General features: G+C 39.5%; 1 protein-coding gene across 7 annotated transcripts in view; it reads right to left on the bottom strand.

Annotated features, from left to right (window-relative positions):
* LOC147117314 (uncharacterized) overlaps nt 1-12,818 on the bottom strand; it is a 117,000-nt gene that overhangs the window by 96,569 nt on the left and 7,613 nt on the right. For 6 of the 7 annotated variants that reach the window (XM_085988206.1, XM_085988205.1, XM_085988213.1 and 3 more), the window contains 2 exons: nt 10,995-11,063; nt 2,491-2,512 (listed from right to left, as the gene is read on the bottom strand). In XM_085988206.1, the coding sequence (XP_085844332.1) occupies nt 2,491-2,512; nt 10,995-11,063 (91 nt within the window). Of the gene's footprint in view, nt 1-2,490; nt 2,513-10,994; nt 11,064-12,818 lie in introns of those variants that run through there. The other variant, XM_085988211.1, reaches the window with a different exon arrangement.

Genomic DNA, 12,818 nt, shown 5'->3' with positions numbered 1-12,818 from the left:
TTGAATACAGCTTCCATCATATTGCTTGAACATAAGCATGCATCAGACTTTGGAACGTGTGAGAGCATATTATTAGCTCACCCAAGAGGCTTATTCCAAGTGCTATTATTTCTCTCAATTTCCTTCTCTGAAGATATGGTGTCCCTACTGGAGTCCACAGGTATCCTTTGGTACTTCACCCAGTGATCTTTCACATCCGATCCATCACGGGCGTCAGCAGGTTACTCGACCACAGAAGGTATCACAGCTGAACCCAATCCTGTTCTTGCCAGACATCTACACGATTATTTTTAGCAAGGGGTTGGGGCAGGGGGGCCACTGGATGGCCACCAGGGAAGGAGTCTTGGTGGATTTACACTCTGTAACCCCAGGGCACAGAGGTCAACAATGGTATTCCTGCAGTCTTCCTGACTGAGATCCACTAGCTCAGCAGAGACTCAGCATCAAACCTGGGGTCTTATCCATCTGTATGGTTCAGCTACTCAAACCCACTGAACCATCAGCAGTGCCTTGATTAATGCTTTTGCTGATGCTCCAAAAAAGTTCTAGTCAAATTCCCAACTCAAACAGAACTGTGTACAGTCTTAAAGCAGATAGCAATCCTGCTGAAAGTATGCACGGCAAGACTGGTCAACTATGAACTTCTAGTCTGAATACTTTGCAGAAAATTGTGCTGCTGCAATGTTGTCCCAGGATTTTGATTTACTATGCTATATTTACATGCGTTGAATACTAGTGACCAAAATATTTCAAGTGTGCATCCACCAGCAAAAGTATACAAAAAATGACTCCAATGTCTAACACTGCGGTGCTGCAATGCTTGCACTGATGGGGAGTACTTGATGTGAAAAGCCCCGGACTTCATTGTTGTCTGTTGTCATATTTAAACAAACAAGCTCAAGTCATTGCTTTGAATGGTTCAAAACTGGGGTTGTCAGAACAATGGAGCATTCAACACAAGGAATTGGGCACTCAAAAGATTTCACTTTGTTTCAGATGCAGTTCCTTTATTACTAGCAGTTGAAACATGACAAGATTTTTTTTTAAACCCAGTAGCAAACTTTTGACACTTGTCTATAAACCAGTAGCAAGACATGAGCACTTTCAGCCAACATTTTGACAGCAAGACAATTATTGCAGAACTTTACCACTCATGGTACTCCAAAATGTTGTGAGTGGGCCACTTTATTGTGAATAGGGCACTGTCCCTGCCCATGCTCCTGTGTGCCTTGGGATATGTAGTGTTTTCCCAACAGAAGGCATCATCAGCAAAAGTGGCACTGGCATAGACACTGCAAATTCTTGCCATCTGCCCCAGACTCAAATGGATTTCTAATATTTGCTACTGGGGTAGTTAATTTCAAGCCCTGAGCCATATCACATCAACATGTAATATTTAAGCAATGTGGGTCAAGTATGTCACAGCAATCTTCATCACTTTTGGTGACAGGCTGAGAATTGAGCACATCACTTTTGAAGTGGAACTCCATGGACTCCAAGTTAGACATCAGGTCCAGAGGGGAAATGATTAATCTCAGTCCCTCGTTCCACATTCACAGAAGCTGTGATAGCAGTGGTGCATTTTAAAACAAGTGTGCAATAGTAACACCTGTTAGCAGTAACGGTTTTTCAAACCAGATCCTGCTGTATCATTTACACCAGCAGCATTCAAATGTTACACTCTGACCCAACAACATATTGAGCAGAACCAGACAACAAAAAATATCAGATGACTTCTAAACCTCTTTCCCCTCCCCAAAAGTGCTCCGAAATTGAAAATGGAAAAAGAAAAATTCTGATGGAAAACAAAAACTAAAATAACTGGTGAAATTAAAAGTGAGCAGAGAGCAAACTGGACAAAAAAAATTGATAAAGATTGAAGAAAAAGATGAAGGGGTGGGGGGGGGGGGGGGGGTGCAGGGGAAAAGGGAAGACAAATAGTTTCTAGTATCTGTCCCAAAACCAGCATACTTTCTTGTAAATTCCTTTGCTGTGGTTTTGTAAAAAGTGACTATAGTTTAAATTCAATTTTCCAAGGTTTGTTCCAAGTAGTCTGAACAATTGGCGAACAAAGTAAAGATGCTCAAAGCTTTACAGTCATAATGAACTGCATGACAAAAAAGAAGTTGTTGTGACCCATTCATCCCACCTACATGTGCCTATTTGTGCAAACACCAATCCTACAACTTTGGAAGTTGGTACCAATGCACAGAGCAGTTCCTTTTGCCAAAATGGCTTAAGCCTGGGATGAGGCGTAAAGAAACCAAGCTCAAAGCCCATCTTGTGGCTTAGATGCAAACTGAAACACAATCTTCAGTTATTCCCTTTGGCCACAAATTATTTTACAAGGTAAACCCCACGTTTACAACGGAAAGTAAACTTGTTTGAGTCAGTGCATCATTCAGTTTACATGAAATTTAGAAGCATCAGACTTTCTATAGCGTCTGTAAAGATGATAACAAGATCCTTAAAGAATCTTGCAATACTTACCATTTTTATATGTTTCCTCATTCTGTCATATGAAGTTTGGGATGAACCATCGAGGAAATTGAACAGAAAAAAAGTTAGCGGGATTGCTTCTGTTGGGACATAAAACTGAAAGATTTCATTAACAATGATATTTTGCAGATTTTTCTTCCCGGAAGGTCATCTTTTCATTTGTTATATACAAGAAAAGGAACCCTTCTGAGTATATTCTGCAAAAATTCAATTGAGCTCTTTCATATTTTTCTGACAAATGCAGAAAAAAATTCACAAGACTAATTCAAAAACAGTGCCCAAAGAAATAGATCTTGTATTTCAGAAAACTGATAGTAAAATTACTAACGACAGTAATTTTACTACATTAAAAAACATTTAAAACACACTTAACAGATTCTGAGATTTGTTAATCACATGTTGCTGAACATTTGAATACTGTAAGACTTTCTTACATCATTGGGGCTTAAAGCAGTCTAGTGCTAATGACCAGAAAATGTATTCAAAACCATTTGTTGGGCAAACTTTACTTTCTGCCCACTTTGTTGAAGATGCATTGCAACCTCCATTTACTTGATGCACCAGAGCTTGTGCGTTCCAGGACTCTTTCTTGAGGCATTAATGTGAGTGAACAAATGTCCTCAGAGTAGAGTCCTTCATTGTGCAACTGCACAAATAAAGATGTTTGTACACTGTTCATGAACAGTAGACACCCAAATGTCCCACTGGACATCTGAAAAATGTTTGGTAGGACTCCTGAGCTTCTGAGTCAAGAGGTTGGACATGTTACAAGAAGCTCTGGGCACAAGAGTGCTATCCAGCTCTCCTTGCTGAATTGCTCTGTAGGTGCATTAAACATACACAAGGCTCAATTCTTCCAGTTCAACTCAGGCCAGTAAAAAATCATGTATTTTTTTTTTACCAGGACTAGGAGGTCATGGCGCAAGTTGCATTAAAATAATATGAAAAACTTGCATTTATATAGCAGCTTTCACATCCTCAGGATGTCCCAAGCGCTTTACAGCCAATGAAGTACTTTTGAAATTTAGTCAGTCACTGGGAGTAAAGTAGTCCCATCAAATTTGGTGAAAAGAGTTAAAAGTGATGAGTTAATGTTTAATAGGAATATTTAGATAGCCAAGGCTCTTAGCAGATCTGTGTTGAAAAGAACCACATGATGACAGAAAGTCTCTGGTTCAATTTAATTTTGTCTGTTGAACAATGTCAGGTCACAGACTCTCAGGACAGTCCAAAGCATTGCCATTTCATTTAGATCACCCAGATTTTGCTAAATCCTTAAATGAAGTGCTTGAGTTACTAAGAAATTAAGTGTCTACAATAGCAGACAGCCATATAACAGAGTTAAAGGTGAGAGAAAAGTGAATCTTAAAAAAAAACACACTGGCTTTGGCTTTATTCCAAAACAGATGCAACACCAGCACATTTAAACTGCAGCAAGAAGTAATTTAGCAATAATGTGAAGTCCTGGTTGATCTAATATTACAAGAAAAAAAGGTATACAAGTAACAATACTGTATTATCAGTTGAAGCCAATGTTAGGCAACTTGTCTGTATATTCAACTGCTTTATTGACCAACACAAGAGCCTAAATCCAATGCCAGGATGGGCAATCTCACCTCTTACAGATGGCCAAATACTTCCAGTAAGTAATGATTATCCCTGATCAAAAAAGTAACTACCGAGTTAAGCCAAGTTCACCATCCTGAACAAATGCTCAACAGCTACATTTTAAGACACTGTAAAATGCACACTTCAAGACTACCCAAATTGGAACTGGGCAGGCCCTCCACGAAGGGCAATTGGAGTATACACAATTCCAATACAAGCAGAACGCCAAAGTAAGTAACGCACTTGACAGTAAACTAATTGGGCTCATCAGGCTACAAGTATACTTAGCTGATCACTGAAAATTTGCAAACATTTTTCTGTTTTAAGGATAACAAAACTTTGCTTTCTTGGTGCAAATACAAAGTAGTGATAGAATTCAAGTGGTCAACAAATTAAAAGCATATGGGCTTCAGCTTATACTTAACATTTGCTCCATTAAACATTCTTGAATTGGCACATCATCATTGCATCAGATCCAATCTTTGTTTTATTTCTGTATAGGAAAATAATTGGAACTAAGTTCAGTTCGCAGAATTTGTTGCCCAAGACCAGCAGAAGTTTGAGAGAAATGTTTCATGGAAGTATTTTATTTAATACTTGAAGGCATTTGAATAGTTCAAATTATTTCCAAGGGAGACCAGAGATGTGGATTCAGACAGAAATTTATTAAAATTACTGACACTGAAGAAGCTTCATTCTCTGAATATAGTGTCTCTCACACATTTTGACTGGAGCAAAAAATTGAGGGAACGGAGGATTCTCTGGTGTCCAATAAAATTGCCCTCATGGTATCAACTCCTGGCAGGCAAAGAGGCAGGTACAGTATGTCCCTTCACCAGTATTGTGTCCAATCATAGTACATGAGAATGATGCTCCTCCTTCCGAATGTGACTGACTACTGAGGTACTGTTTGTCTACAAACTGCATTTCCCTGGATAAACAGAAAATGCTAACAGCAATTTCACTGCCTGACGAACTATATGCATTGTTCAAATGTGCACTTCCATTGTACCCATTTGGCTTGGAAATGAACAAGTTTGCCTCCCAGCCTGACAGACACATCCCTTTCTACCATGATTTGAGGGGAAGATGTTTGAAGGAGGAACCCTTGAGGGATTGCTGCCAGGAGACCACAACCAGAGATCTGCACTTGAACATAGTCCACAGAGGAACTAGATAAGAAAGAGTATCAAGTCTGACTGAGCACAAATACTCTGCCCAATTTCTGTCCATAGAACCAGATGAACAACAAAAACATTTTTCCCATCAAACAGTCACGGGATCAGTGGCTGCTGCAAGTCAAGGCATTGTAGAAAGCTAGGACAAGGCCATAATATACAGCAAATAAAAAAAATCATAAAACATGGACTTAGCCACTGAGTTGAGTTTTCACCAATGCTTCCTGCTTTAATACTGCAGCCTGCTTCTGCTGCTCAAAGACATTCAATAGATTTTCTGCATTATCCTGGTTAGGCAAGTAGTCTTAAAAAGGTAGATAATATTTTTTATAGCAGTGTCCAGAATTTGTTTTAACATCCAAAACTGAAACCTGACCTCCTGGATGCTCAGTTGTTCCCAGCGAAAGGGGAAGAGGAAAAAGCCTACCTAAACAGAAGAGACTTGAATCATTTATTCATTAGGATTACTGGTGTCCAGGAGCAGGTACCCCAACCATTCTGGAGATTGTTCAGATCAGAGCAATCCAATAGCCCATGTTCTGGACTCACAGTTGGCTGTAAGCTTGGTGGGGGAAGGCAGACTGCCTTTGTTCAGAAGAATGCAGCACAAAGACAAACTTCTTAGGTTTCTTAAAATACCTGTACCATTTTAGATCTGCTATTTTGATAATTCTGGGCCTCAGTCGGATGGGAAATGCAGATACAATTTGAATATTCATGTCGATCTGCAACAGAAAATGGACCATCTTTCTTATTGTAGTTCCACAGCCTTAGAAGCAACAGAGGCAGCCATGTTTGCCTGTCTCAAAGTCCTGTTTCAAGTATGAGCAATCCCCGTAATGGAGTGAGGGAGAAAACATAAATCTATCCAGTTTGTCGGTCTCTTCATCGCTTATTGTTGGTCATTTCCAATACGCTTAGTCATTGTGTAATGTATTCTTCAGTTTGATCACCTATAACAATGAGAAAATGTCTTGCACAAATCCCTGCAATCAGATTGCCTGGGTGGTAATGCGCCTTTTTTCCCCCCAGACGGCATAAAAATAAAACAAAAAAGCAAACTCAACATTGGCTAACAAGGGAAATTAGGGATAGCATAAGATCCAAGGAGAAGACACATAAATTGGCCAGAAAAAGCAGCAAACCTGAGGATTGGGAGCAGTTTAGGAACCAAAGGAATTCATTAAGAGGGGGAAAATAGAGTATGAGTGTAAGCTTTCAGGGAACATAAAAACTGACTGTAAAAGCTTCTATAGATATGTGAAGAGAAAAAGATTGGTGAAGTCAAGCGTAGGTCCCTTGCAGTCAGAATCAGGGGAATTTATAATGGGAAACAAAGAAATGGCCTACCAATACATACTTTGGTTCTGTCTTCACAAAGGAGGACAGAAATAACCTCCCAGAGATGTCAGGGAACATAGGATCTAATGAGTGGGAGAGACTGAATGAAATCAGTATTTGTAGGGAAATGGTGTTAGGGAAATTGACAGGATTGAAGGTCAATAAATCCCCAGGGCCTGATAATCTACATCCTAGGGTACTTAAGGAAGTGGCCCTAGAAATAGTAGATGCATTGCTGATCATCTTCCAAAATTCTAGAGACTCTGGAACAGTTCCCATGGATTGGAGGGTAGCTAATGTTACCCCACTGTTCAAAAAAGGTGGTAGAGGAAAAAAAAAAAGCAGGGAATTATAGACCGGTAAGCCTGACATCGGTAGTGGGGAAAATGCTAGAGTCCATTATTATAAAAGATGTAATAGCAGAGCACTTGGAAAACAGTGACAGGATTGGACAAAGTCAACATGGATTTACAAAAAGGTAAATCGTGCTTGACTAATCTGGAATTTTTTGAGCATGTAACTGGCAAAATAGATAAGGGAGAACCAGTGGATGTGGTGTATTTGGACTTTCAGAAGGCTTTCGATAAGGTCCCGCATAAGAGACTAGCGTGCAAAGTTAAAGCGCATGGGAGTGGGGGTAAGGTACTGACTTGGATAGAAAACTGGTTGGCAGACAGCAAGCAAAGAGTTGGAATAAACAGGTCTTTTTCCTGAGTGGAAGGCAGTGACTAGTGGGGTACCACAGGGATCGGTGCTAGGACCCGAGTTATTCACAATATATATTAATAACCTAGACGAGGGAACTAGATGTAATATCTCCAAGTTTGCAGACGACACAAAGCTGGGTGGGTATGTGTGCTGTGAGGAGGATGCAGAGAAACTCCAGTACGATTTGGACAGATGCAGTGTCATGTGGATAAATGCGAGGTTATCCACTTTGGCGGCAAAAAAAGAGTAAGGCAGATTATCTGAAAGGCAATAGATTGGGAAAAGGGGAAGTGAAATGAGACCTGGGTGTCTGTGCACCAGTCGCTGAAAGTAAGCATGCGGGTGCAGCAGGCGGTTAAGAAGGCAAATGGTATGTTGGCCTTCGTAGCGAGAGGATTTGAGTACAGGAGCAAGGATGTCTTGCTGCAGTTGTACAGGGCCTTGGTGAGACCACACCTTGGGTATTGTGTGCAGTTTTGGTCACCTTATCTGAGGAAGGATGTTCTTGCCATGGAGGGAGTGCAGCGAAGATTCACCAGACTGATACCTGGGATGGCAGGAATGACGTATGAGGAGAGATTGGGTCGATTAGGCTTATATTTGCTAGAGTTTAGAAGAATGAGAGGGGCTCTCATTGAAACTTATAAAATTCTAACAGGACTAGACAGATTAGATGCAGGAAGGCTGTTCCCGCTGGCGGGGGAGTCCAGAACCAGAGGACATAGTCTAAGGATAAGGGGTAAGCCATTTAGGACTGAGATGAAGAGGAATTTCTTCACCCAGAGAGTGGTGAACCTGTGGAATTCTCTACCACAGAAGACAGTTGAGGCCAATTCATTAAATATATTCAAGAAGGAGTTGGATATATTTCTTAAGGCTAAAGGGATCAAGGGATATGGGGAGAAAGCAGGGACAGGGTACTGAATTTGGATGATCAGCCATGATCTCATTGAATGGCAGTGCAGGCTCGAGGGGCCGAATGGCCTACTCCTATCTTTCTATGAATACATTACTTACCGGGACCTGAACAATAAAACAAATAGTTCACCCATTTAAAGCTATTTCCCCCTGCCAACCCCCCTCCTAATACCTTAAGCACAATGGCAGCAGGACTAAAAAGGTACATCCAAGGTCCCCTGCTCTAATTGACTAGTCTGGATCCCACCTCAAAACGAGAGGCAAACTCTAACTGGGGGGAAATATGCGCACTGCTGGGTTGATTTTTTTTAATTAAAAAGATAGGATAGGAGACTATATTTTTGGAGACATCACTGATGTAACAAACCTCCTCATTGGCTTGTTTGAGAAACTCTGGTATTTATTGCTTTACATACACTAGATGCGTTGAAGGCATGAGAACAAAGGACTTCAACAATTTTGGAGAACAGTGGATTTTATGCACCAAAGCAGGCAAATTCACCACATTAGTTAAAAAAAAGTGACCGCCCTTGAGTTATAGCAAGGAAGAATCAGCCCCTTACAAGCCTTCAGGAGTAATCAATAAAAGAACAGATTATGAAAATTAGTGAACTATGCATTTAACTGAAAGACTGTACATGTCTCCCAAAACCCACTTAAAACAGAGAGGCTTGTCTCTGGAAGTCAGATCAAAGTGACCCTGGAACAAACTATATAGTTATCTCAAACTATACACTTTAACAAACTAAAAAAAAGCAATTCTGGGAGCTTAAGAGAAGCTTTTCAAAATTGAAAAAGAAAACAGTAGGATGCAAATCATGGGCTATTTACAAGGGGGTCCCAATGACATTCGGACAGAAAGATATTCTCAGAATCAAGTTCCTACAATGCGTAGGGATATCTGAATGACAAGAAGCTTTACTGCTCCTCTTGATTTCAAGTCTTATTTCATCTTTGTGTTTTTAAAAATTTGTTCTCGGGATGCAGACGCACTGGCAAGGCTACATCCATTGCCACTCATACAAAGTGGTGGTTGAGTCTTCTTTGTGAATCTTGCAGTCCTCGTGACGATGGTGCTCCACTCAAGTACAACTCATACTGTGCTTCTGCTGTCTGTGTGGAGACTTTAACCCATGGTGGGTGAGTTCACAATTTTCAAGAATTTTATTATGGGTTTTGCAAGCTTGTTGCATCATGTCTAAAAGAACAATGAGTTGCTTCTACAAACAGCGTTGCAACATGTTGATTTCTCAGTACAAGATATTTTTCTACGCTGAAAGCTCTATATAAATTCAAGTTGTTGCTTTCCTTTCAAAACAAACAGCTACGCAATCTTCACTTAAGCAGAACTGGTCTACATCACTGCATCTGTTGAGCTGCATTAAAAGCAAGATACAATCTGATCTGAAGAACATTCTTATATGGAGGCACAACATAAAGATTCCGCTTCTTCTGCTAATCCCAAGTTAATTTGTTCCTTTTGGCTCGTCAATCAAAGGCGGTAATATTCTTTTCTGCCATGAACCATTAAACTTGACAGGTCTATTTTAGTAATCTACCCTACTGTGACCAAGGGTTTTTTCTTCCTCAAGCACAACATGCAATTTGGAACTTGGCAACTTTTATTCATTATATCAGTTTATTGCTACCAAGTACCAACATATTGATGTCCGGCAACACAGTGATGCAACTGTTAGCCAAAGTACATTGATAAAACTGTCAATGCTCCACCAAAATAAAATCTGTGTTTTAACTAAAAATGCCAGTATCATGACGATTACCAAAACAATATTCAAAAACTTTGATCATGTGCACTAGCTTGTAAGCCCCAATGAATTGTGTAGTTTCAACAACAAAATAACTAGTCACTCTTAATCTGCCAAGAGTAGACAGTTAGCAGTTAACAGTCTCATGTCATTTTTGTTCAGTCTCCAGGAATTTGATAACAGATAGATACACAACAGATGAGAGCTGAGCAAAAAAAGTGTGTTTTAGTAGTCCAGTGACCACATTAGGTCATCACTCAGAGACAGTGACAAATCGGTCATGTGGTCCTCATCTTGTTGTTAGGTAACTCACTGGCCAGTAAACTGTGATAACCTAGATATAGTTGCTTTGAAATATATTTTTGTAATAGCAAACACTCATTTAGTTCATCTTCAGAGCAAAAAATTGGCACCAAATAGCTCCAAATACTATTGGAGCAGATTTTGCGCACCACCATATGCTCATAAAATAAAAAAGTGTACAGAGAAGCAGATGCAACATTATGTTGCAAGTATCTCAACACAAACTGAACCTTGCTTACAACAGATTCAGAAATCTGTTATATGGAACATGCAATATCACAATGAAGTGAAGACTCATGTACATGTGTTCCATTCTAATATTACGCCATAAATGAGCAGAGGCACATTACAGTGCTATTCATACAAGCTTACAATAGTACTACATTTTAGATTTATTATTCCAGACCAGTATTTTAGTACTACAGCACCAGACATGTTTACTCCAAAGGGAGCAAAAATTAAAAGCTCGTAAGTATGTCTGAATATCCTTCAGTCAACTGGATGTCCAGCAAAGCTAGGAAACAAACCACAATAAGTGAGCTCTGTAGTTCCACTTTTCTTAGTCAAAATAATTTGTAGACAGTCAATTTAGTTATAATATAAAATTAAGTTTCTCAGCCACAAGCATTTTCTGCATATATTCAGGTGAAGTTTCTACAGTTGCAGCTCTTACCTTTTTGTGTTTCAACCCAAGGAAATGCATCTTAAGATTCATCTCAGATGTACAACGAACAGCACAGATCTAAAATTAAAATACAAATGTAGAGCATTTGAAATTTAAGCATGAAATGCTACATATACACAACTGTGCTATCCATTGGAAAATGCATTAATGATCCATTAAAAATATACAACGGTTCTACAGCATAGGTTTTGAAACTGTAATCCCGAGAGAATCAGATTTCCTGTGTTTTTTAATCTTACAAGCACATTATTTTTGTTGCTGTATATACGAATAAAAAATTTTCAGCAATGATGACACTTTTTCTTGGGTAGCAGACAGACTTTTACATCTCGATGTACATTAATATTTGCTGGGATCCCCATAGAAAATTTTGGGAAAAAAGTGGCATTTTAACATATACAAAAATTAAAGATTTGTCCAAGAAAGCCACAGCACTCAAATCAAGTATATTGAGTAATGCATGTTTTGCTGGCTGCAGTGAACAGGAGTACCATTTTGTCCAAGCATTTCTTTACATTGGCCAGTTGTAGGAAATTAGTCATAATCCATAATTCTATTATCTGTAGTGCTAATGGAATGATGCCAATTACTATTTTCTGTTTGAACTCTTAAGAGTCTGTAAATCAGTAATTTGCAGTTTTCACACTCACAGCTGTTCTATAAATATTCAGTATCAGACATTATTCTGCTGATTAAATCAAAACAAAGTGGGGAAAATCTACGAGTGCATTTTCAAGGCACTCTAAATACAGACTAGAATGGTCTCGCGTTTGATTCTCAGTCTGTGCTGAATTAGCCAGGGCAATAGTAGGGTGCTACAACTCCCAGTTTTTGGTGGGGGAAAGGGAAATGAGTGTTCTCTGCTCTTGATCACTATTGAGCTTTCCCTGCTGAAAGTGCATGTACAAGGACAGGACTGGACTCAACTAACATGCACCCATGTTCAAATAGCCAACAACTCACTGGTTAGATTTACTCTCAAACAGAAATTCAGTTAGGAACAGAAGGGCACCTGGTGCACAGGGGAGCTTAATCCAATAAAGCACCAACACCTTCAGAAGGCCAGGGGGGGGGGGGGGGGGGGGGCTGAAGAAAAGGGAACTAATGAGAACAAAAGTTTTTTTCCAATATTTAAAATAGCTGATCAGCACAGTTCAGTCTATTATAAGAATCTTGTACCGTTACACTAATCCCAACATTTATCATTGTAATTTTAACATGCAATCTGCATTTCCAAATACATTCATTTTTCCTCAAACTTCATGCAACACCAATTTTCACACTTATTTGCTTCTGTGGAAACATACTATTTCACATGCCAGAGATTTGTTTTGTTAATCGTTCATAAAGCATGCTTGAGTTTACATCCATTTGTAATCTAAAATGGTACATTCAAATCAAAAGCATGATCTGCAAAGTTCCAACTGCCTTTTACAATGAAAAAGTAAATCTAAAAAAGATACAAGATTAAATACAATTGATTCAGAACAGAGGGATTCTTCATAGTTGTGAGGCTGTGGAATTCACTTCCAAGGTTAGTGGCTGAGGGAGAAACTGTGTCAACAGTTGAGGTTAGGTAGATGACGGGAAAAGGGGCTGAAGGGATATAGGAACAAAGTGGGTAAATGTGATTAGAACTCCTTGCTCGCATGGAGGGTAAACACCAAGATGGACTGGTTGGGCCAAATGGGCTGTTTACGTGTTCTAACGTCAAGGTATTAATAGCTTGAGAACACAATACTTGGCTAAGGCAACTGGCACCTTAGATCCCCACTGGAAGCTAGTAACAAAAACCTGTATTCATATAGCACC

The sequence above is a fragment of the Somniosus microcephalus genome, chromosome 5 (assembly GCF_052327205.1).
Source record: "Somniosus microcephalus isolate GS21.2 chromosome 5, FLI_Smic_1.0, whole genome shotgun sequence".
NCBI classification, from domain to species: domain Eukaryota; kingdom Metazoa; phylum Chordata; class Chondrichthyes; order Squaliformes; family Somniosidae; genus Somniosus; species Somniosus microcephalus.
The sequence above is the reverse complement of the archived record's forward strand: the minus strand, read 5'-3'. Positions and strand labels throughout refer to the sequence as shown.